We start from the raw sequence: 25,754 nt of genomic DNA, 5'->3' as shown, positions 1-25,754 counted from the left end.
AGGGAGGGGGAGATATAGGAAGAGGCAGAGACATTTGCAGACCTGCTTCACCACTTATGAAGGTTTCCCCCTGCAGGTGGGGACCAGGTGTTAAGCTAGGGTTCTTGTGCACTCTAATGTGTGCGCTTAACCAGGTGTGCCATGGCCTGGCCCTGCAAGTATTTTATATTGTAAGTAAATATCCTTCATTTACCAACTTAACAAAAGATGGAAATGGATATTGTGCCCTCTTTTAAAACTCACTTTATATATAATTTAAAAAATTTAAATTTTATTTGATAGGACAGAGAAAAAACTAGGGGGTGGGAGGGTTCACAATCCTTTGAGGGAGAGTAAAAGAGAGAGACTGCAAGTGGGGACCAGGGGCTTTAATCCAGGTCCTTACACATGGTAATGTGTGCACTCTACCCGGTGTGCTACTGCCTGGCTCCTTAAGATTAATTTAAAGACATTTTATTTTATTTGCATTAGTAATTGAGCAGTGTTTTATAAAATGATAAGACTTCAAGGGTATAATTTCACATCCCCACAGTTTGGCTACCAGTTATTTTTTTTTCTTCAAATTCATTTGTTTTTGTGAAAGACATTTTAGTAATTATCACGTTGAAGTTTTAGTAGTGAGCTATCTAAGTCTTAAAAATAAGAAACTATATTTTCTGCATCTCCAGAAGTCTTTCTATTTAAATTTTCTACTGATAATATCTCAAATAAGTTGGGCTAACATACATATGTAATGAAATACAAAGTCTACTTGCGTGGCCACAATTCATTAAATTTTTCTGTTAGTGATTTAATATTTATTTACAAAATTATAAGATAACGGGTATAATTCCACACCTTTCTCACCGCCAGAGTTCTGTGTCCCCATTCCCTCCATTGGAAACTACATTAGTTCTCCCAAGATCACAGATATGAGTTGACTATTACTTCTTTAACTATCTGTATATAAATATATTCCCTCCCACCCTCTGGTTATCTTCCCCTAACATTTAGCCCTCTGAGAGTATGGACCAAAATTATTTTTGGGGTGCAGAAGTTGGAAAGTCTAGCTTCTGTAATTGCTTCTCTGTTGCACATGGGCGTTGGCAGGTTGACCCATAGCCCCAGCCTGTTTTTATCTTTCCTTAGTGGGGTAGAGCTTTGGGGAGGTGAGGGTCTGAGACACATCGGTAAGGTTGTCTGCCCAGGAGATTCAGGACAGGATAATAGCAGAATCTACAACTTGGTGAGTGAAAGGCAGTAAGGTATAAAGCAGGATTAAGATGTTTAATAAATGGGGACCAAAAAGTAAGAAGAGACCATATGAAAATAGGGATTTTAGGGTGGTAAGAAGCTAGAAAGTATATTTAAGATACGTTCCTAGGGGCCATGACTTTGGTAATTTCTGCTGGAGCCCGATAGCTAACATGGAGGTGGACTAAAAATATTGTCTGGGAAGATGGTGTCAGAGTTGAGAATAGGACTAGAAAGCTGGATTAGGGCAGGGAGTAGCTCTCTCAAAATTGAAGAAAATAAATAAATACAATGAATTGTGTACCACATCAATCATAACCTGGGCCCGTGTATATTTCCCATATTCAGTACAGGAGCCTGTTTAACATTCAGGTGCCTGCTAGCCTGTGTTTCCAGTCCATGGTCACAGCTGGGAACATTCTAGGCTGTATTCATCTCAAGACCAGTTTTCCTCAAGTGACAGAGTAGGATGAACTAGCCTCTCTTCGAAGAGTGGGACACTCCTTATCATTGCTGGTTTATAGTGAGGATATGGTCCTGAAGAATCTCACCAGAGGGCTGATAATGACATTCCTGATTCAAGTGGCCAATGCTCAGGGAAAAAGGAATCTGTTGGAGGTCTAGGCCCATTCTAACTATGGGGGAATCCGAGTATTTCCTGACTTGGGATTCAGATGATAGGGTGGCCTGGCAGTGGCCTACAAGGCCATCATTAAGTGAGCCTGTCTCCTGTCCTTACCCAGCTTTTGTAGTCTCTTCTTTATCTGGCGAGCTTAGGCTTTCTCCCAGTTATTAAAGTGTTGATTATCATCTGTTGTATCCAAACTTAATTCATTTTTTTTATCTGTTGATTATCATCTGTTGTATCCAAACTTAATTCATTTTTTTTATCTGTTGTCTTCTTTATTGACAGAAGAAATGAGCCACTTAGTTGTCTTTGTGAAATGAAAATTAAATAGGTGTATCAGCTATTGAACATGAATCCCTGTCTCTGATGAGTATGGAATATTGACTTTTGCTGACACTGAGCCCTTGCTCCTGACTATCCTTAGATATTGAAAGTATGCAGTACATGTACATAAATGAGTAAGCTAATAAGGCCTAATGCTGTGTTTGAAAGAGAATGGAGTGAGTTTATCCCAAATGGCTGTGGGTCTGATTAATGTAAGTAGCAACTTTAGATTTTTAGATTACATAAAATCAATAATTGTTTCCAAATGTATATACAGATTGCCAACCTAGAAATATCTCAGAAGACAACATGCTAAGTTCCCATGATTAGAATAGTCATGATACTCTGCAAATGTACTGGATGCTTACTGGATACTAGGCATGTTAGGTACATCAGCTGAACAGCACTACTGTGTCAACAATTAGAAATATGTGAGCCAAGCACATAGCTTAAATATTTCTATTAGCCACATTTCAAAAAGGTTTAATTACTTTTAACAATATATTTAACCCAATATATTTGTAATATTGCCATTTCTACCCTGCAATTAATATTTTTTATTTTTATTTATTTTTATTTATTTATTTTTTTGCCTCCAGGGTTATTGCTGGGGCTTAGTGCCTGCGCCATGAATCCACTGCTCCTGGAGGCTATTCACTCCCCCCTTTTGTTGCCCTTGTTGTGGTTATTATTGTTGTTTTTTATGTCGTCGTTGTTAGATAGGACAGAGAGAAATGGGGAGAGGAGGGGGAGACAGAGAGGAAGAGAGAAAGATAGACACCTGCAGACCTGCTTCACCGCCTGTGAAGTGACTCCCCTGCAGGTGGGGAGCTGGGGGCTCAAACCGGGATCCTTAACACCAGTCCTTGCGCTTTGCGCCACGTGCACTTAACCCGCTGTGCTACCGCCCAACCCCTGCAATTAATATTTTTAAACTGAAATATTTCTATCTCTTGACTTCCCTGTACACAGTTCTCAAAATCAAGTGTGTTTTCACTTTGAACGCATCTCAATTCAGATACTACATCTTCATCGGAAATACTTGATCTGCATTTGGAGTTCCTCAAATTTATAGTTGAAAAACTTGATCTACATGCCCAGGCTGTTCCAGACATACTTAAAGGCCCTTTAATTTTGAACTGTACATATTGTTAATTAAAATTAAGTACAATAAGAAATTCACTTCCACATAACACCATCCCCTCAGGAACTGTAACTGACAGTTGACTGGTGGCAGGCATGTGGGGCAGTGCAATGGTAGAGTGATGATGAGACTGAGACGGACATCAGGAAGAGGATATCAGCTAGTTTAAGCATCCACCTAGTGTTAAGAGCCCAGGGAGTATTGGAACCAAGATTTATATTCAAGAAGCAAAATGTAATATACAATTGTGATCTTAAGAGATTTCATTGAATTTGATTAAAGAAACGAATGATTGTATTTGTAGCATAAGTGATTCAATAAAGGATTTGAAGGTCAGTTAAACTTTGAAAATATGCAGAGTAGGACCTATATGTATTTCTTTTCTTGCCTATTGATGAGAGATTTATTTGTTTTTCGGAGGGAGCGACCAGAGCACTGCTCAGCTCTGGCATATGTTGGTGCTTGGGGAGATTGAACTTGGGACCTCCCATGCCTCAAGCATGCAAGTCTGGTGCACTGTCCCTTGCCTGCTTCTTTTAAAAAAAGCTATCTCTGGGTTGCTGGGCAGTGGTGCACCTGAAAGAGGACATATGTTATCATTCACAATGACCCAGGTTCATGCCCCCCCCAGCCCCCACCCACAGGGGGGGAGCTTTTGGAGTAGTAAAATGGCTGCAGATGTGTATCTTCCTTTCTCTCTATTTCCACTTTTCCTCTCCATTTGTATCCTCCTTATCAATTAAAAGGAAAAAAATGGCCACTGAGAGTAGTGGATTTTTTTTTTTTTTTTTTTTTGCAGGCATCAAGCCTCTGCATTAGCCCTCTTGGCAATAAAAAAAATATTAAATAAGAATAAAAAATAAAAATTTATCTCTGGAGCAGCTGGGAGCACAGAATTGACCTGGTCAGATTTTTATTTTGGGAGGCTGCTCTTACTACAATTTGGAGAGGAGGCTGAAGAGGGTAAAACTGGCAGAATCTATTAAAGTTTATTTCTTTTTTTTTTCTTTTGCCTTCAGGGTTATCGATGGGGCTCAGTGCCTACATTATGAACCCATTGTTCCTGGAGGCCTTTTTCTCCACTTTGCTGTTGTTGGATAGGACAGAGAGAAATGGAGAGGAGAAGACAGAGAGGATGAGAGAAAGAGAGACACCTGCAGACCTGCTTCACTGCCAATGAAGCGACCCCCCTACAGGTGGGGAGCTGGGGGCTCCAACCTGGATCCTTATACCGGTCCTTGCACTTCATGCCATGTGCACTTAACCCAGTGTACTACCACCTGGCCCCCTTCAAGTGAATTTCCAAGCCTATGAGATAGGTAGTCACTTTCCCAACATTTGAATGCCACTGACTGGTAGGGGAACATGACAGGTAACAGCATCTCAGGTAGGACTGGCCTCTCAGATGTTGTTTAAAGAATTCCTGTGGGTTAGATGAAGTGCAGCTCTGGAGATGGTGGGCTCTCTAGCTAGATCTGATGCATAAATTAGAATGTTGAGTCACTCCTTTAAAGTGAGAAATACAACTATCAGATGGACAGAAGTGCTGTTGTCATCTTGGCTAACACACTCTCTAGGTCAGCTTGGAGCGTCATCTATGGGCCCAGGATACTGACTGAAATGATGCTTATTCATTAGTGTATTGCTAAGTCCCCATCTTTAAGTTACATATATATATATATATATATATATATATATATATATATATATATATGATTTTTATCCACTGTTTATTACTTTTATCAGAACAGAAGGCAGAGATTAGTAAAGTGCTTTGTTTTATGCACTGCCCTTACTAGGTTTTATTTCTTGTATTTTTTTTTTCTCAGTTTAGTAGCACTAATATTAGAAGTGGCTGCTGAGTGTAACCAAAAGTAACTCTTTCATTTCTTATAGTATATATATATTTTTTATTTTTATTTATAAAAAGGAAGCAGTGACAAAAACATAGGATAAGAGTTACAGTACATTCTTAAGTTTGAATTTAATTCATCCATTAATGTTTTTGTAAGAGAGTTGGGGATCATATTAACTTAGACACCATTAGAAAAATATAAAATTCAACATGGGGACTTTTTTTAAACAAAGTGATTTTTTTTTTTTTACTGTAACTGACCTTTCTTTTCTCATATACCTACACATAAGCCTCAAATTTGGAAAAAAAAAACTTCATTTCTAAATTTTGTGGGATATATATATATCACTTTTTAAAAAAAATTATATTTATTTATTTTCTCTTGTTGCCCATGTTTTTTATTGTTGTTGTAGTTATTGTTATTGATATCATTGTTGTTAGACATGACAGAGAGAAATGGAGAGAGTAGGGGAAGACAGAAAGGGGGAGAGAAAGACACCTGCAGACTTGCTTCACCACTTGTGAAGCGACTCCCCTGCAGGTGGGGAGCTGGGGGCTTGAACCGGGATCCTTAAGCTGGTCCTTGCGCTTAACCCACTGCGCTACCGCTCGACTCCCTGTAAGTCACTTTTCTAGGTGGCTTTTGTTGAGTGATAAATCACTTGTTAGTCATTCAAGAAGCATTAAAGATTTTATTTGAAAATAATCTTATCCTTCAAGGAGCTTGCAGTGTAGAGAAACTCTCTTAGATAAACGCAGATAAAGGGGGTCAGACGTTTTCCCAGCGGGTTAAGCGCACATGGCACAAAGCACATCGACTAAGGATCCTGGTTCAAGCCCCCAGCTCCCCACCTGCAGGGGGGTCGCTTCACAAGCGGTGAAGCAAGTCTGCAGGTGTCTGTCTTTCTCTCCCCCCCCCCCGTCTTCCCCATCTCTCTCAATTTCTCTATCCTATCCAGTAACAACAAGGGCAACAAAATGGCAAAGAAATGGCCTCCAGGAGCAGTGGGTTTGTAGTGCAGGAACCGAGCTCTAGCAATAACCCTGGAGGCAAATAAAATAAAATAAAAAAGAGAAATGCAGATAAATAGGATGATGTAATAGATGCTGTCATGTGAGTATGGGAATGGCTCTATGAATGGAGTGAGCATGTCTCACTGCAAGTTTAGGAAGTATAAACTATTTTTGAGGTCACACCTGAAAGTGAATCAGTATTCACAGGTGAAATGTACTTACTTAGAGGGAAGGACCAGCAAGAGGAAGGTACTAGAAAAGCATCCTATTCAGGGAGTTCAGAGTGCTTTAGAAGAACAAGCAAAGAAAGGATCAACCTCATATGCTCATATGTATTGTCAAGAAGTTCAAGTGTCACTGTCCCAGGCACAGGGATCTTAGGAATCACTTTTGTGCCTAGTGATCAATTTCTGAGAGTATCTGCTTTTTTCCCACTCACCTGGCCTCTGAAAGCCAGGCTGAAAACTTGAGGGGGTGGGATGTAAGAGGGACTATCATCTTTTCCTTGAAATGCTTCTGAAGTATTCTTTCTGTTGTTGTTCATCCTAATTACTTTATTGAGGACATGTTGATTTACAGAATTGTTGTCACAGTGCTGAGCCGTTCTACATGTGACCTGCTTGCCTCCCCGTCTCAGTGATGGGCACAAGAGAGTGTTTCCAGGCTTGGCTGCAGCCCAGCCTCTTTTCCTTTGTCGCTAACCCACCAGGCACCCCCAGAGCACTTACCCATTAGGTAAATGTCGCTGAGCTTCGGCTTGTATGGTGTGAAATGTAGATGATTATGCTTATATTCCTTTGTCTCATGGGACTGCTCCTTAATATTTATAGCTGCAAAATACTTTGCAGTCATTTTTATTAATAGTTACCAGATGTGTCGTAAGGATTAATGAACTTAGGATCTGAAATGTTTTGAGTGCCTGAAATAGGAGGTGACTGCCTGAGCAGGGGAGATGTAAAAGAACATTAAAATGCAAACAATATACACTTGGAAATTTGAGCTATTATGTATGAAGGATAAATGGCACACTTAAGATTCATTGTACTTGGTTGGTATTTCGGAGGGCCCTTATTGATGTTGCTGGAGTCCTCTTAGACCATTGCCAGATGCAGAAAGAAGCCTAGGGCTACCACTCCCCACCCCACTCGAACACACCCCTCCCCCCTCACTCTGTCCCTCTCCCCCACATGCACACACTTACACTGCTTCTGCTAATAGCATGCCCCATCATCCATGCTTCCTCAACACTATTTCTGACTCTTCCTCGCCTGCAGAAGCAGTTCTTTCCAGATACTCAACAACCTCCTTCTCATCTCCAAAATTTCATTTCTGTTTCCTTTTCCTCTTGCCATTCAAGTTCAGGCTCTTACCAGCTCTACAAAACCACCGGAGCAACTTGTTAATTGATCTCTCCATGTGTAGTTCCTCCCCCGATCAAGGATTATTCAGCTGTGAGCAGAGTTCTTGCCCCAGCCTTAGACTGAAATCTTCCTTTGCTCTTTCTTGTTTGTGGAAATTAGCCAAATTTTCTCTCCTGTGCAGTGCTAGTCTGTCTCAGTCATTCTCTCTCTCTTTCGAGACCTGTCACAAGAATGAGTGAGTTTTCCTGGGGCAGAGATAGGAGTAGCAGAGACACATCAGAAATACAATATGACTCCATTGCCACCCAGCCTTTGTCATGTCTCTCTGTTTGAACAGTTCCTTTGTTCTGGGAAAAACCGTCTTGTCTGAAAGATTTGTCACAGGGTAAAAACAGCCTCATGAAAGTATTCTAGGCCTGTTCTTGTTCTGAATCTATGCTTTTGAATTCAATTCAAATTTCTCTCATTTTACTGGACATTTTAGCTACTTGCATATGTGCCCTTGCCAAATCATACTTGCTCAGAGGATGGAGTGCACACACGCACGCTTTGCAAACCTGAGGCTCCTGGTGCTGCATTTGACCAATTAAACGTTAGTCTCTCTCTCTCTTTCTCTCATAAAATACATGTTTTTTTGTTTAAAGAACCCTTTTTGGGGTCAGGTGGTGGCACTCCTAGTTGAACGCACATGTTACAGTGTGCAAGAACCTGGGTTCGAACTCCCAGTCCCCATCAGCAGGGGGAAAGCTTTGCAAGTGGTGAGGCAGTGTTGCAGGTGCCTCTGTGTCTCACCCTTTCTTCTCAATTTCTGGCTGTGTCTATTCAATAGATTAAGATAATAAAAACTTTTAAAACACCTTTTTTTTAAAAAAAAATCAACTTTTACTGGTAAATACACTATCTTCTGACTTGTGGGGACTATAGTATCTGTATGTGGACATATAGCCCTCGATTTTCATGTATGTGATTGGACAGTGTATGTAAGCACATGTGCATGTTACTGCTTTTAGTGTGTGTCAGTAGCTGGGAGAAGGTAAGCCACTTCTGTAATCCCAGTGTAAAGTGTGTGTGTGTGTGTGTGTGTGTGTGTGTGTATGCACGCACATGCGCATGCAGTAAGTCCTCCCTTAATGTCATCGATTGATTCTTAGAAATTGCAGCTTTAAGCAAAATATCATATAATGAAACTAATTTGACCATGAGCAAATTGATACAAACAGTTAAGATACTCCAGCTGGGCTGGAATGCTAGATCTCTGGGTAGGATGAATGCCTGGCTATGTACACAAGCCCCACTCAAGCCCCAACACCAAATGCACGAGGCCCTGACTCCACAAAGAGTAAAGATACAGAAAGTTCCTAAGACTTTTTTCTTGTTAACAGAAGAATCACCAAACTTTTTTTTTTTTTCCCTCCCCAGCCCCATTCTTGGATTCAGTGCAGTCAATAGTCAGTGCTTCTAATACTCAACAGTCATTTTACTCATTTATTTTACTTTCCTATCTTGCATTGCAGTTGGGGTTTGGAGCCTCTCCTCACACCTTAGGGTCAAGGCAGGACCCCACCCATGTCAGCCTGCTGCATTCCATACACCCACACTCTCTCAGGGGAGGGCCTCTAAGATATGCTATGAGCCTCATATGCACGTCTTCGGGAGGTGAAAGGAAAAGAAACCAGAGTCCTTGGGAATGATCATAATTTTTCTTTACCTGTTTTTTTCTCTTTTTTGGTTGATTGGACCACTTCCATTGAGACAGAGAGGTAGAGGCATCATAGCACCAAAGCTTCCTCCATTGCCATAACCCCTCCTATGTGGTCCTGGGGCTCAGACCTGGGATCTGTACGTGACTGGGCACACACCTTACTCAGTGATTGAGCTCTCTGGTCCCTAACTATATATAGATTTTTTTTTTTTGTCTCCAGGGTTATTGCTGGGGATCAGCGCCTGCACTATGAATCCGTTGCTCCTGGAGGCCATTTTTTCCCTTTTGTTGTCCTTGTTTATTGTTGTAGCTGTTATTGCTGTCGTTGTTGGACAGGACAGAGAAATCGAGAGAGGAGGGGAAGACAGAGCAGGAGAGAAAGATAGACACCTGCAGACCTGCTTGACTGCCAGTGAAGCGACTCCTCTGCAGGTGGGGAACTAGGATCCTTACACCAGTCCTTGTGTTTTCATGCCATGTGCGCTTAACCTGCTGCGCCACCGCCCAGACCCCCCCTTTTTTTAAAGACATCAGAACCAGAGACATTGTCCTCAAAATTACTTCAGGGCCTGCTGTACATGTGGCACCCCAATTCTGGGGAGGCCTAGTTGCCTGCAACTTGGCAAGTTTCCTGGCAGTAGTAAAAGGTGACTTGAGTGGTCTTGCTGACAGTTCAATGGCTTGACCAGTTCTCATGCCCCCATCCTTCCTGTCCTGCCTTTCTCAATTCCTGATGCCTCTCTACTTGTTTTCTCAGCCAGTGCCCCGAATCATGGTGCAGCCTGTCCTCCCAGTTGTCGGAGCCACCAGGACAGCAGAGGTGAGTTAGCTGGGATGGGGGGGGTGGGGGGCTCCTTTGGCACCTTTACTGTCCCACATAGATGGTGGGTGACCCCGAGGTTCCAAGTGCTCAGTCCACACCCACGTTTTTATTTTAACACTCCTGTTTGGATAATTAACTCTAATATAGGTCACCATCTTCTCCCTCCCTATTTTCCTTGCTACACTTCTCTATTTTCAACTTGTTAATCATATGATTGCTAAACTTTTCGGTGCTTGACTGCTAATGTAGTCTGCTGCTTTAATAGCCCACTGCTAGGCAAAGGCGATTTCTATAAACAGAACAATCTCCTTATTCTGAGTGTTTGCTTAATTCTCAGTTTTACATTTCATTCTGATTCATGATATCAGCGTGAAAAGACTAATGCTAAGCTGGGGAGAAAATAGTCTCTTATGATCTCCCACAGATCAACAGCACTTCTCATCTTATGAATAGCAAATCTATTTTCTCCCACTGTGCCTTCATTCTCTTAGGAAATGCTGTATCTTCAGAGCAAATTTTTATTTTATTAAAACAACAGCACAGAAGGCCCAGTGGCTTGGAAGATAGTTCAACTCACCACAAATCCCCTTTTCTCAAAGGCCCTTGCATCCTGGGCTCTAACTGAAAGTTATACACTTCACTTCTCCTTGTAAGGAGGGTTATTATTTTAAATAAGACAGATGGACCCCACAGACTGGGGCAGCGAGGCCCCGTCCCTAGGGCTCTGTCATAACTCTGCTAACAGCAGCTCACTGCTCAGCATGGAGGTTTCTCAAGTCTGGGCTTCTCGGAAGTCTCTGGAAATGTCAATGGGAAGTGTATGCGCCCAAGAGGGCAATGCAATTTCCACTCAGGCAGCAGCTCCTATCAAGCAGGAGTGAGTGCCTGCAGTGAGAACAGGAGGGACTGTGTGCCAGGCTCAGCGGGCTAGCAGGTCACAATCAGTAACCCAGCTGCCCCTGGGCCCACCTTCCTCATTGTCTCTAGGGATCTGACCTCAGGGCCCTGGCATTTCAAAACACTTGGTGGCCAAACTTGTGTTGGCTTCAGGGAAATTCTCGAACTTCTCTGGGGCATATTTCTTCCCTCCCCTCCCCTCCCCTCCCCTCCCCTGCCCTGCCCTCCCTCTCCTCTCCCTCCCCTCCCCTCCCCTTCCTTTCTCCCTCTCCTCTCCTCTCCTCTCCTCCCCTCCCCTCCCCTCCCCTCCCCTCCCCTCCCCTCCCCTCCCCTCCCCTCTCCTCTCCTCTCCTCTCCTCTCCTCTCCTCTCCTCTCCTCTCCCTCCCTTCCTTTCTCTCTCTCTCCCTCTCTCCTTCCCTCCTCACCTCCCTCCCTCCCTCTTCCTTCCTTCCTCCTTCCTTCCTTCCTCTTCCTCTCCCTCCCTCCCTCCTTCCTCCCTCCCTTCCCCCTTCCCCAGAGAGAAGCAGAGCATCACTCTGATTTTTAGATGTATTAAGTTCTGTGCTCTACCACATCCTCCTTCCTTGGCCACTCTCTGAATCACACTGTAAAAGCAAGTGGGGTATATGCCATAGGAAGCAAAGTACTGTGGCTGCTGGAACTTGCTGGCCCCAGTGTCCATGTGGCCATGGTGGGGTCTCACCAGCAGGGATTGCAGGGGATGCACATGATTTCAGGGCCACAGTTATTGTTTGGACCTGGGGATTGTGGCTCTGCATTCTTCTTAGCCTGGTCAGCCACATTCATAGTAAAAGAGGGAAGAATACATAAACCACGTCCCAGTTGCAAAGGGGGAATGACTGAAGGATCACCTAATCTTTTAGAGTATTGATGCTGGTGACAGTTATTGATCTATTGGTTTTAGTAAATTTTGCAGCTTAGAGATCCATCACAAAAATGGGCTGTTAATCTCAAGAGGTGCTGTTAATTTTGTACCCTGAAAGTGTGCCTTGTGGGGGAAGGAGGGCCTCAGGAGACAGAAATATAAATGACAGTTCACGTGAAAAATGCATGATTTATCAAACTGCTGAGTTAAGCCAAGGAACTGTAAGAGACTTATAGATCTCAGCTGTTTCCCAGTTCAAATAAATCCTGCATTTCAAATGGAAAACGGCCATTCCTGTAATATAAATAATGTTTCTGTAAATATTGGAAAACATATTTCTTTCTCCTGAACAGCGCCCCTCACCTGGCATCCGGCCCAGTCCCCTTCCCATGTCTCTTTCCCCCCATCACTGTGACGCCGGGGTAGAAAGCTAACTGGCAGCCTGTTCAGAAGGCTGAAATTATCAAGGGGAGACACGTTTGGGTGCCCAGAGCAGTTTAGAATTGGGACAGCAGTGGCTGTCGTCATCCCCCATGAGATAGGCTCTTTGTGGGCCTGCCAGGGTGACTCAGGCAGAGTGACGTAAGAAGGACAGGGAGCCAGCCGCCTCTAAGGCTTCGGGCAAGGCCATTCCCAGCCAGGCGTCTCTACCAGTGTCTCCAGAACTGGAGGCCTCCTTTCCTGTGAAGAAGGACCAGCCTGTCACAACAACTTCTGTCTCCTGTCCTAACTTCCAACCATTGGATGAGGGGCACTCACTTCTCCCTGGAGTCCTGCAGGAGGAATGAAGTCAGGGTAGCCTGGGGATCTCATGACACCCCTTAGAGTCCCCGTGACACTGGCATGCAGGGAGAGCAGATTGCAGTGGAGATAAGGGGGGAGGGAAAGGGCACTGGGAAGCTTTTAGTGTGCTGTGCGCCACACCCTAGTCTCCCTGTCCTGCCACACCCACCCCACTGTAGTTCCCAGCTCAGTCTTACCCTTTCTTTAAGCAGTGCCAGGGAATGAGCTGAGGCCCACTTTTAGAATTCTGCATACTTAGGAGAAAGAGGAGAGAGATGTTAAAACACCCTGAGGCCTCACGAACAGTAAGAGGGAGAAGTGAGTGCCCCTCATCCAGTGGTTGGTTGGAAGGACAGGAGACAGAGGCTGTTGTGACAGGCTGGTCCTTTGTCACAGGAAAGGAGGCCTCCAGTTCTGCAGACACATGCAGAGCCACAGCCTGGCCCTTTTACCCAATTCTGACCTCACCTGTCCTGAGATGGTGTCAGAGTCTCACCTGACACTCGCCCCACTTTACCCCATATGCCAGTTGCAAGTGCAGGTTGTCATCTTGTGATTGAGGCTGTAGATGGGCGGTTCTCACAGCTCTCCTTAGCTTGGATGAATTTGTTAAAGTGGCCTCAGAGAGACATTTTACTCGTGGGTGACTGGTTTAAAAGTAGCAAAAAAGAGCAGCCAGATGGAAGAGTAGCTTGGGCAGGATATGGGGGAAGGACCTGGGCTGTTCATACCTGCTTCAGGGTCTCCCCAAATCTTTGTGTGCTTACCAGCCTCCATGTTCTCCAAACCACATCCAACACACACACACACACACACACACACACACACACACACCTTTCTCCTCCTCCTCCTTCTTCCTCTTCCTCTTCCTCTTCCTCTTCCTCTTCCTCTTCTTCTTTTGGTTTTTTTGTTACTCTAGGGTTACCACTGGGGCTCAGTGCCTACACTCTGAATCCACTGCTCCTAGAGGCCATTTTTCTCCAGTTTTGTTGCCCTTGTTGTTGTTACTGGATAGGACAGAGAGAAATTGAGAAAGGAGGGGAAGACAGAGTGGGGGGAGAGAGAGACACCTGTAGACCTGCTTCACCACCTGTGAAGAGAAACCCCCCACCCCCGCACATGGGAAGCCGGGGGCTTGAACTGAGATCCTTATGCTGGTCTTTGTGCTTTGCACCATGTTTGTTTTAAAGATCTGCTTATTTTACATGAGATGGAGAGGGGAGCCAGTGACTGACTCTGGTATATGCAACACCTGACATGCGAGTCTCCACTCTGCCAGTTATTCCCCTGGCCACCAACCTCCTCTCTTAGACATTCATGGAGGCTGTATTGCACAGGCGCCATATATGAACTCATAGGCTGTTTGTGATGGTCCCTCTCTGTTAGTTGGGGTGGGATGGGAAGTCCTACTCCTCAGATGAGCCATCTTACCTCTAATTGCCTCCAGCAGTCACCTCATCCACCTGCTCCTGGGTGTAGTGAGATGGGGCTCCTAGAAGCAGTTCAACACCTTTCTTGCTCTCACTGCTCGGGAAGTTGTAGGAACTCCGTGCCAGAAATGGGGTGAAGAGCAAACACATTCTTCTAAACCAGCATATCACTGGCAGCTGTTAGAACCTCCTGGTGATGTAAATGAGCATAATTTGCAGGGGTTCTGCTGCCCTCTCAGCACTGCATGGTAACCTCAACTTGGGGTCTGAGTCCCAGGCCTGAGACAACTTTTGGAACTGTTGGGGACCCCCCTCCCCAATACTTCCTTTACTGCCACAGCTATCACAACTCAGCCCCCACACCCTCAAGTCCATCTGGCCTCCTGGAAGCAAAGACCTAAGTGACGTCTAACCAATATGCTCTCCTTCCTGCCCAGGCTACTCCAGAGAGCTTGGGGCTATCTGTGGCCCCAGAGGTGGCCATTCCTATGGTGAAGATTTGTGACCAGCCAGCCAAAGGACCTTCCCTGCAATCTGTGGCTACCCTCTCACAGGCTGCAGAAGGCCCAGATGGACCCCCCAGCCCCCTCAGTGAGGCCTCCAGCGGGTATTTCTCCCACAGCGTTTCCACTGCCACACTGTCTGATGCCTTGGTTCCTGGCCTGGATGCTGCAGCCCAGACACCTAGCTCTCCCCCGCCTGCCCTCCGCCTGGCTTCCCCCGAGACGGAGTTCCTGCCTCCCTCAGACAGGGGTTCCACCCTGCCTATGTCCCCAGAGAAACCAAACCAGGGACCTGGAAGCACTTCCTCAACACTCCCCCAGCCTCCTCCTGGCCCCCAGAGTGATTCCCCCAACCCACAGAGCCGAGGTGAAGTTTCCTCAGCCACTAGACAGCTGGGGAGAACCAGGGATCTGGTAAAGCCAGCCACAGGTCTGGAGCCAGATGGCTCCAAAGCACGCCTGCACCCCGACCTCCCATCTCTGTCACCTGCTCCAGCGTCTCCATTCCGAATCAGGAAGGTGCGAACGTCTGAGCTGAAGTCGTTCTCTCAGATGCTGGGTGCAGACCCCAGCAGCTCCTCCGCTACCGATGAGAACCTGCTGGTCCCCAGAGGGCTGGACCATGGCCGATCTGGGGGACAGGTCTCAGAGAAGCTGGAAGTTTCCTCAGACTCAGAAGAAGCCAGTGAAGTACCTGAGTGGCTCAAAGAGGGAGAATATGTTACTGTAGGAACCAACAAAGTGGGCATCGTGAGATATGTGGGGCCAACTGACTTTCAGGAGGGGACGTGGGTCGGAGTGGAGCTCGACTTACCTTCAGGTGAGGCTGCTGCTGCTTGGGACAGGTTTCTGGCACCAGAAAGATGTACATGCTGCATGGGATTTGTTGGGAATGTGGGATCCTTGCCCTGGCACAGCCAAGAAGATGTAGTTTGACCATAGAGCATCCCTTTACCTTTCTGAGTCTCTGGGGCTATGCTTTTCTTTTGGAAAAAAAAAATTTTTTTGAGGGACTTGCAAAATAACTCTTGGATAGTATTCAGTGACCCCATGGCATTCAAGGAAGTGTCAGCACTGTGGACTCTTTCACTCTCTCTACCTCTCTGTCTTGATCTGATATATATGTATATGTCTACATTTTCAGATAGAAAGGGACAAAGACAGAGACAGATACCACAGAACTAAAGCCGCCTCCTGTGCAGTGGGGTCCAGATCCACATCTGGGATGTTTGATAAAGCAGGAACACTAGCCAGCTGAGCTATCTTGCCAGCTCAACACTTCAAAATCAGGAAGAGTAAGAGTTTCCTAAGCATTTTAAGAGTCAGGTTCTCTTTAAATCAAAAAGAAAGAAAAAGAGAAGAAAGAAAGATAGTTAATGGTATGTTTGTGATCACTGGAACTAACTTGATCATAAAGAAAGGGGAAGAGAGGGAGCCGGGCGGTAGTGCAGTGGGTTAAGTGCACGTGGTGCAGAGCACAAGGACCAGAGTAAGGATCCCGGTTCAAGCCCCTGGCTCCCCACCTGCAGGGGGGTCGCTTCACAGATGGTGAAGCAAGTGTGCAGGTGTCTGTCTTTCTCTCCCCCCTCTCTGTCTTCCCCTCCTCTGTCCATTTCTCTTTGTCCTATCCAACAACAGCAACACCAACAATAACAATAACTACAACAACAATAAAACAACAAGGGCAACAAAAGGGAAAATAAATAAATATATTAAAAAAAGAAAGAGGAAGAGAGAGGTGTCACAGCTCTGCATCTCCCTCCCAGGGCCATCATACTCCCACGTGGTGTATGTACCAGGAGGTGGAACCCCATCACACACGTGACAAAAGTAGGTGCCCTCCCAGGTGAGATATCATCCTGGTGCAACATTATTCTTTTTAAAAGATTTTTTAAAATATTTATTTCCTTTTGTTGCCCTTATTATTTTTTTATTGTTGTTATTATTGTTGATGTCATCGTTGTTGGATAGGACAGAAAGAAATGGAGAGAGGAGGGGAAGACTGAGAGTGAGAGAGAAAGACAGACACCTGCAGACCTGCTTCATGGCCTGTGAAGCGACTCCCCTGCAGGTGGGGAGCCGGGGGCTTGAACCAGGATTCTTAAGCTGGTCCTTGCGCTTAACCCACTGCGCTTAACCCACTGCACTACCTCCTGACTTCCCTGGTGCAATATTATTACTAATTAGAAATAAATACTGCCACCGGGATTATAGCTGGGGATCATTGTCTGCACAGTGACTCCACCATTCTTGGTGGCCATTTGGAGAGGGAGAGAGGAGGAGAGACACCTGCAGGTGGAGTCTAGGGGCTTGCACCTGGGTCCGTGCATATTGTGCACTCTGCAGGGTGTACCACCACCCGGCCCCATATTTATTATTTTTATGTTTGCTTGTTTTATTGTTTTCCAGAGCACTGCTCAGCTCTGACTTATGGTGGTGGGGAGATTGAACCTGGGACCTTGGAGCCTCAGACTTGGGAGTCTGTTTGCATAACCATTATGCTAACTCCCCCACCTGTATGTGGCCTTTCTCTTTTATTATTTATTTACTTATTATTGGATAGAGGCAGAGAGGGTAGAAGGAGACAGAGGAATAAAGACAGAGAGACACCTGCAGCACTGCTTTACCGCTCATGAAGCTTTCCCCCTGCAGGTGGGGCCCAGGGCCTTAAACCTACATTCTTGCACTGTAACCTGTTTGCTTAACAAGGTGTGCTACCACCTGGCCTCTTGTGGCCTTTCTTTCTTTTAAAAAATTTTTTATGTTTATTTGTCGGGCTGAGCTTCACTGATGGGAGACAGACGACCAGGGACTCATGGCTGAGCTGTACTCAGTATCTCTTTATTCATGCAGGACGCAGTGCAATCTAAGCCAAGCTAAGCTAAAACTAAACTAAAAACTAAACTAAAAACACAATCCTATATATGCTCGCCAAGTAGGGCGGAAACAGGATGTGACACAGAGAGGGTGGAGCGAAAAGTGACTGGTGCAAATCAGGGTGTACTACAAGAGGGGGCAGAGCAAAAAGACATCATGAACCAGTGGGGATTAAACCAATGCCATGCAGGCAGGGTGGTATTTAGTTATGTAAATAGAATAGTGTTAAGCAGGGGGGATTAAACCAAATGAAACAGAAGGGGATTAAGCATACCAACATTTATTTATTTTATAGAGGTAGTGAGAAATTGATAGGAAAGGGGATATATAGAGAGAGACAGAGAGACACCTGCAGCCCTGCTTCACCACTTGTGAAGCTTTCCCCCTGCAGGTGGGGACTGGGGGGCTTGAACCCCGGTCCTTATACATTGTAACATGTAACTTGTGCATTGTAACACCCTGCCCTGTGGCCTTTTTTAATGTAGGCTTAAGGAAATACTTTGTGCTTTTTCTAAAAACCAGCTAGTAGAATTTATATAACCTAAAATCCACTTTTTGGAAGTGTGTAATTCAGTAACCACTGAATACTTACAGTACAACCACTAGTAAATTTACAGAGATTTACAACTTTCAAAATAATTTTCAAACATGTTCTTTACCCCCCTCCCCCAACAATCCCAAATATACACTAGCAGACATGTCCTAATCTGGATTTCTTTTTTTTAAAATTTTTTATTTAAGAAAGGAGACATTAATAAAACCATAGGATAGGAGGGGTACAACTTCACACAATTCCCACCACCCAGTCTCCATATCCTACCCCCTCCCCTGATAGCTTTCCTATTCTCTATCCCTCTGGGAGCATGGACCCAGGGTCGTTGTGGGTTGCAGAAGGTAGAAGGTCTGGCTTCTGTAATTGCTTCCCCGCTGAACATGGATGTTGACCATTCGGTCCATACTCCCAGTCTGGATTTGTTTCTAAATGATACTACATAGGCTTCTTTCATTTATAAACCTCCAGGGTTTATCCAGTCACGACATATTGGTTCTCCTTTTTTTTTTTTCTTTTTTTTAAGCCCTTATTTTTTTAATTTATTAGTTTTTTATTTATTAGATAGAGAAATTGAGAGGGGAGGGGGAGATAGAAAGGGAGAGAGATAGATACCTACAGCCCTGCTTTTCCACTCGTGAAGCTTTCCCCCTGCAGGTGGGGACCAGGGGCTTGAACCTGGATCCTTATGCACTGTAATGTGTATGCTTAACCAGGTGTGCCACCATCTGGCCCCTCTTTTTTTTTTTTTAAATGTGTTTTTAAATTTTTATTTTTTTTTGGATAGAGACAGAAATATAGAGAGATGGGGAAGAGAGAGAGAGAGAAAGAGAGACACCTGCAGCCTTGTTTCATTGCTTGTGAAGGTTCCCCCTTGCACATGGGGACTAGGGGCTTAAACCTGGGCCCTTGCACATGATAACATGTGCTCTCTACCAGAGGCGCTACCACCTGGACCCTCTGTCTCTTTTTATGGCCAGGTGATGTCCTAGTGACAGTGTGCCTGCATTTCTTTCCCCTATTTGTCAGCTGATGGGCATTTGTGTATTTGCATCTTTTAGCTGTTGTGAATAACACCACTGGGGATATTGGGATGCAGAGGAGGTAACACCATTGGATATTTTCAGGGCAGCAGGACTCACCTATTCTCCCGACCCTGCTATAGTGTTTGGGGGTGGAGAGACCTGGGAGCCAGAGGAGGAATTTGAGGGAGCTGAGTTCTGAGCTCAGGTGCAGATGGAGGTTGGAAAGCAGGCTGTGGCCTGACATATAACAGATCCTCAGCGATTCCCTGAGGCCCTGATGGTTCTTGCTGACCTAAGGGAACTTTGGGGGGGGGAGGGGTGTTTGGAGTCAGGAAAGGAGAGGTATAGGTTGGGATGTGGAGGCTGTAAGAGTGGGAAATTCATGATTGCTTTTTCCACAGAGCTCACTTGCCCCCCCCCCCATCCCCACCTGGGTTGCTGATATCAGAGGTCAGAGCAGCTCCTTTTTTTTTTTTTTCCTTTTGTTGCCCTTGTTGTTTTTTATTGTTGTTGTAGTTATTATTGTTGTTATTGGTGTTGTTGTTAGATAGGACAGAGAGAAATGGAGAGGAGGGGAAGGAAAGAAAGATAGACACCTGTAGACCTCCTTCACCGCTTGTGAAGAGACTCCCCTGCAGGTGGGGAGCCGGGGGCTCGAGCCTGCGCTTAGCCCGCTGCGCTACCGCCCAACTCCCCAGAACAGCTCCTTTGTCCATGACCCCTCTCTCCTCTTCACCATCAAATGTTTTTTGTTCACTTTCACAACAGCAGCTTCTCTTCCCCCATGCTCACATTTATCATCCCCCATCTATTAGAGGAAAATGTTCTCCTGGATCCACCTGCTAATTATTTGACTCACTGGTGGCCCAGCTGAGAGTGGTGCTGGGCTGGGTGTGGTGGGCGCACCAGCTCTGCTCACCTGGTAGCCTGCTTCTGGGTCAGAGATGGCCAGGTGGCACCTGCACCTGAGGCCCTGGGTGCCTGTCCCCCATGAGCCCCATGTCTCCTTTCTTTCCTTGGCAGGTAAGAATGACGGCTCCATCGGAGGGAAGCAGTACTTCCGCTGCAGTCCCGGCTATGGACTGCTGGTGCGGCCAGGTCGAGTGCGCAGGGCAACGGGAGCAGCCCGGAGGCGCAGCGCAGGACTCCGGCTGCAGAGCACCCCTGAAATTCGCAGGAGCAACACCCTATCTGGCTCGGCCACCAACCTGGCCTCCTTCACAGAGGTCTTAGCCAAGCCTGAGAGCACCATGGCATTGAGGGTGGACAGGGGCCAGAGGAACCTGGAGAACCGCAAGTCCTGGGCCAGCTAAGCCAGCACCAGACATGGTGGCCTCTGGGTTCCTCTCTGGGGGTGGGGTGGAGTGGGGGGTGGCCTGTGGCCCTGGGGAGCTGGACGTCACCTCCACTCTGCCCTGGAGCACAGGGCCATGAATGCTGTTTGCACGACAACACAGGACTGGTGCCAGGCCCTTGCATTTCCTAGATTCTGGAGGATCCATTTCTTTCTCTGCCCAGAAGATGAAACAGCATCTCAGCAGGGTGACAGGCAGAAGTTTCTGGAAGCTGAGTGGTCCTGGATGTGGGGCGAGGCGAGGTCCTTGTCATTCTCGTGCCCTGTGCCTTCCTCCCTGGGCTACTTGTTGCCCATTTTCTGCTTCTGAGACTCCACTAACCTCTGATTTAAAGCAGAATCATGACTAGTGCCTTTCCTCCTGTGCCTCATCAGTGCCTTGCCCACTCTATGACTGTTCTCACCCTTCCTGCTCCCTGCCCCCCACCCCATTTTTCCCCCCAGTGACTGTCCCCAAAGTGCCTTCTGGTCCTGCGAACTGAGGGCTGCCAGCCTGGCTCCCACCTTCCTCTTCCACCTTCCCCACAGAGATTCTTTGCGGGTGCTTTGCCCTTTTGCCTGGAAAGTTACTTCTTTTCACCATTAAGACTCTTACAGAGTGCTTGGGAGATATTTATTTCTATTTATTTTTTTCAAACCCCAAATGTGAGCCACAATTGTTCCCTGGGCTCAGGAGCCAATGGTTCAACCCTGAGGAGGTTAAGGGGAGGGGTGGATCATGCCCCTCCTGTGTCCCTTTTGTGCTAAATCACACATTGCCTTCTGGGATGCAGTGGGAGGGAAACTAAATTTTGCTGTGCTTCTGCAGTCTGAGACTTGGCCAGAGGTTCCATGACTTAATTTGGTGCGATCTTGCTCTCTGGAAGGTTCTTGGACCTCTTGGATCTCTAGGCAATTCCTAGACTGGATGGTAGGTGTAGAGGGTGCCCCTCCCAGTTGTACCCTTCCATCTTTGAAGACCCACCAGGGCCAACCTGAAGCACTTAGAGCCTTCCCACGTCCTGTGACACCCTGGGTCCATTTCTGGGTGTGACTTGGGGAACAGGCCCCAAGGTGGGGGGGGGGCAAGATGGGGAGGGGGTGGCTTGTGAAAACCTGGGGGACTTCTAGGTGGTGACCCAATGCTGGCCCTCAATACCACCACAGAGCCTGGGGCCAGCGCTGAGCAAGGGCCCGGACTTCCACTGACTTGGAAGGACTCGCACCGGGGTTGTAACTCTTTGTGTTTTGCTCCTGTAGACCATTCAGTCCAGGAAACGTCTGTGGGGCCTCTGAGCTTCTGAGCTTGCTGATCAGGGGGCCACTAGCTAGGGGCGGGGCCAGGAGAGCGCGTCCACGCTGGGCCCCACGCACTAGGTTGCAGTGCAGGCACAGGTGCATGTTGTAGAAGCGCAGGTGCAGGTGGGGCGCACACGCAGTGCCAGCATCATCAGCTTACTGATGGCACCTGGTCGGGCCCCTGGTGATTGGCCCTAGTGCTCCCACCACGCCACGTGCTCTCCCAGCTCCACTCTTGACCCCGGGCGCCTCCTGGGCTCCCTCACAACTCCTGTGCCCCAACAGGGTCGAGATCCCCCTATTCCCACCCCAGTTCTGACAGCTTCCTCTAGCCTTCACGCAGTTCAGGTAGGTGACTTTTTTCTGTCTGGGTGCTGGACTTGGGGTCTGCTCTTAGCGGCTACCTCCATGAGGGTTACCCCCCAACCCCAACGGGTCAGCCCAAGGTGGGGTGCATCCCTTCTGTCCATTCTAGTGTTGGGAACCACTCCGGGGCGTGACCCACAGCCCTTGTGTCCTTCTCCCCCCCTCCCAGTATTTCTTCTAGGTTATTTTAAGGCCTCAGAGACCCCCGCAACCCCAACCCCCTTCCAGGAACTAGTCCAGGTGTGTGGGGGGGAGGGGGAGAAAGCTCCTTGGAGACAAGCTGGGGGAGCTGGAGGACTTGGGGACTGACTGGGTCTAATGTGTCTGTGGGTGGGGCATGGGGTCTCCTCGGGTTTGGTGAAGGTGGAACAGTGGGTGGAAGTGCCCACATTTTCCCCCACGCTGTTGCCCTTTGCTACCTTCCAGACCAGGGAGCCGGAGAGAGAATTTGAGGACCTGTCAAAGGGACAGACTGGAGCCCTTCTTCTCCTGACCTCACCTCCTGGGGAGTCCCTGCACCTCCCTTCCCAGCACCCATCCCTGTTGCCCTCAGCCTGGGCTTTGAGTGGGAGCAGCCGCTTGGCTGCTGGGCTCCTCCCTGTGCCCCTGCAGCCCCAGGAGGGCTGTGCTGAGAGGACTTGGCCCCATGTTCGTCGTTGTGATGTTGGTGGCCAGCTGTCTTGACAGTCCCAAGGCAGCCTCACGGTTGTGCCCTCAGAGCTGAGCCAGCTGGGGACCCTCAGGGTGCACTGCGGCCTGTAAACGGGTGGGAGCCACTTGGCCCAGCTGGGCGTAGGGTCCTCCGGCTCCACAGATGTGAGCAAGGCCTCTGTCCTGCATTCTCACTGATTCCTGGTGCAGACTTGTGGGCAGGTGTGGGCTTTTGGCTTGGTTTCTAAGGCCAGAGGTTGCTGAAGCCGTGGCCCAGCAGTCCCCAGACACCACATTTGTGGGGTTGCAGGTGTGGTCTTGGGAGGGTAGCAGGCCAGGAGGAGATTCGATTTCATCTACTTTTGGTCTCGCCTAATGAGAAGCCTAATTCCAAGCAAAGCATCGGTACTGAAAATTCTGATGAGGTCTCTCTCTGGAAGGCTCTTCTGGGCTTTAGTTTGGCAACTCGGAGGGGGAGTGTGGGGAGTGGGCTGCAGCGCCACAAGCACCACTAGAAAGGTAGGGACATGCCAAGTTGGGGGGGACCCTCCTGGGCGTCTGCACACCTCTTGTTCAAGGGGAGGCCGTGCCAGTCTGTTGAGAACACTGTGATGGCTGCAGGCTGAGCGGTTTAGCGAGATGGGAGCTGTGAGCAGCCCCTCCCAGGAGCATTGGAATGTCTTGCAAGTGCTCCATCAGCGTCCTGTCCTCCCTCCTCACCGGCTCTTGTGCCTTAACTATAAAGTCCTGTGTAGGAGACTGACACCAAGTCCATGTGCATTTGTTTTCCTGGCTGAGCTCAGCCCTGCCTGCCAGGCTCCCCCTCCCCAGAGGACTGGGCCTGTGCTCCTTCCTGCTTCACTGCCTGCCGTTCCCACTCCACCCTTTTGCTGGGCTGCTGCCACTCGCTGTGTCGGGGTGGGGACATCTTCCTTGTGTGTGGGGTTCTGTAAATATGTGGGTTCGCGCCCTAAAGAAATGATCGCTTAGGGGGTGATATTGATTTGTACCACATGAAATGGGAATTCTAAGAAATCCAAAGACTACATGTGAACTGTAAAGACTTCACAGTTTGTAATGTGGAATGAACTAATCCGTTGTCATTTTGTACCATAACTGCCTTTCCTCTGACCAGCATCTGAATAAAAACTAGGTGATTTCTTGCCTTCGTCTGATGTCAGTCTTGTTGCTTCTCCTTCCTTAATGCAGAGGGTTTGGAGGCTTCCTCTCAGCTCCTCCACAGGGCACAGAGTACCCTGGTTCTGAGCAATCTCGCTGTGGAACTGTTCTTTTTACATTTTATTTGGTTTATTTGTCACTGGGGCTTCACTGCTCCAGGATGACTTTTTCATATGAAGAGAGAAAAAGTGGCAGAGATAAGAGACCACAGCACAGAAGCTTCCTTGAATGAGGTGGGGGCCAGGCTTGAGCCTGGGTGGGACACAAAGCAGGACACTGTCCAAGTGAGCTATTTTTACTGGCTTTTTTTGGTGGGGCTTTCCCAGATTGAGACCGGGAAAGTTCTGGAAGTCCCTGGGTGCATTCCTTCTTGGGCTCTGCTCTTTGAACTTAATTAGCCGACGTCTCCCCTTCCTCCTCCAAATTGTTGGTCCCATGGCTAATCTTTCTGTTTTGCCACCAGGGTTGTTACTGGGGTTCAGTACCTGTACTCCGTCAAATGTCTGCTTCCAGTGGCCTTTTTTTTTTTCTTTTTCTTTTTTTGACCAAAGGGTGGTGTGTGGGGAGGAGACAATCCACAGCACTGCTCCACAGCTTCTGTGTAACTGCTTCCTTGCAGGTGAGGGCCAGGGGCTCACGCCCAGTCCCCACGTCTAGTAACGTCTGACCCCCTCTAATCTTATTAGACCCTTGGCTCTATGCTCTTAGAGTGGCCATGGAGTCACAGGATCATTGATTCGGCCTTATCCTCAAGATAATTGAGACTTCTGGACTTATTGGGAGCTGGCTGTGGATTTCTCCTCACTGTTGGCCCAGACAGCTCAAGAGTTTCTGAAGTACGGTTTCAGAATCTGCTGGTTATTGGGTTGTTCGGCCATAGCCTAGCGGGTCTCCAGCCTCTCTGACTGCAAAGTTCAGGGCCACCTTTGGGCTTTCCTACAGGTCCCACACATGTTCACAAGGCACAGCCCTAGTGTGACATTGTCACAAGGACAGATAGGGACCCGCTGGTGACCCGGGGGAAAGCTGCTTTCCTCCCTGCACTAGTGACTCACTGGGATGTGAAAGGCACTCGCAAATGCAGGGCTGCAGGCAGGGCTGGGGGGAGGCAGCCTGCAGTCAAAGCACATCTTCGCAGGACTTGTTTATATTCATAAGTGCTGAAGAGTTGTTCTTGGAGATAAGCTCTGCCAAATAATGACAGAAATTTGGCAGCCAGGAGCTGCCCTGCTCGGAGGCAGGAGTCTGAATGTGCAATTGATCTGGCTCTGAGGATAAATCTTATTTTCCTAGTTGCTCCTCTTGCAACTCAATGCATTCGCCTTTGCATGGACTGTGTGGGGTTCTTACAGCTCGCTCAGCCTGGTGCACTCAACTCCATTGAGTCACTCAGTGGGCACTGACAGACCAGTCCCATCTCTAGTCACAGTGCTCCCATGCTGTCTGTGGTGGCTGAGGTGACCCCAAGGCAAGTGCCTGTAGGGACCCAGAAGTGACAGTGGAGGGGGCAGTGTTGTGGACCAGGAAGGACAGACCCAGGAACAAGGATCTTGCCCCAGATTGAAGAGCATGGGGTGGGGACTAGTCCTTGGTGCTGCTTTTCTTGCCCCTCTCACTTCCCCTGAGCAGCCTGGGGCAGCTTATACTTTACATCCTTGTTTCCAATTCTGTAAATGGAGAACACAGACCATATTTGTTTCTTAGGTTTTTCTCTGGAAGTTGACAAAGTTCAGTGACATCCTCCCTGAACCCTGAGTCAAGAGTTTGAACCAGCAGCCCCTTCAAGAAGCGTTAATAGGGCAGGGGCAGGGGCAGATAGCATAATGGTTATGCAAACAGACTCTCGTGTCTGAGGCTCAAAGTCCCAGGTTCAATACCCTGCACCATCAT

General features: G+C 47.4%; 1 protein-coding gene across 2 annotated transcripts in view; it reads left to right on the top strand.

Moving 5' to 3' along the window:
• KIF13B (kinesin family member 13B) overlaps positions 1-23,860 on the top strand; it is a 240,868-nt gene extending 217,008 nt beyond the window's left edge. Inside the window, exons 38-40 of one of the 2 annotated variants that reach the window (XM_060184901.1) lie at positions 10,019-10,081; positions 14,519-15,404; positions 20,060-23,860. In XM_060184901.1, coding sequence (XP_060040884.1) covers positions 10,019-10,081; positions 14,519-15,404; positions 20,060-20,349 — 1,239 coding nt within the window. In that variant the 3' untranslated portion in view covers positions 20,350-23,860. Of the gene's footprint in view, positions 1-10,018; positions 10,082-14,518; positions 15,405-20,059 lie in introns of those variants that run through there. The other variant, XM_060184902.1, reaches the window with a different exon arrangement.
• The last annotated feature ends 1,894 nt before the right edge of the window (positions 23,861-25,754 follow it).

The sequence above is a fragment of the Erinaceus europaeus genome, chromosome 2 (genome assembly GCF_950295315.1).
Source record: "Erinaceus europaeus chromosome 2, mEriEur2.1, whole genome shotgun sequence".
NCBI classification, from domain to species: Eukaryota; Metazoa; Chordata; class Mammalia; order Eulipotyphla; family Erinaceidae; genus Erinaceus; species Erinaceus europaeus.
This window is presented reverse-complemented; position numbering and strand designations above follow the sequence as displayed.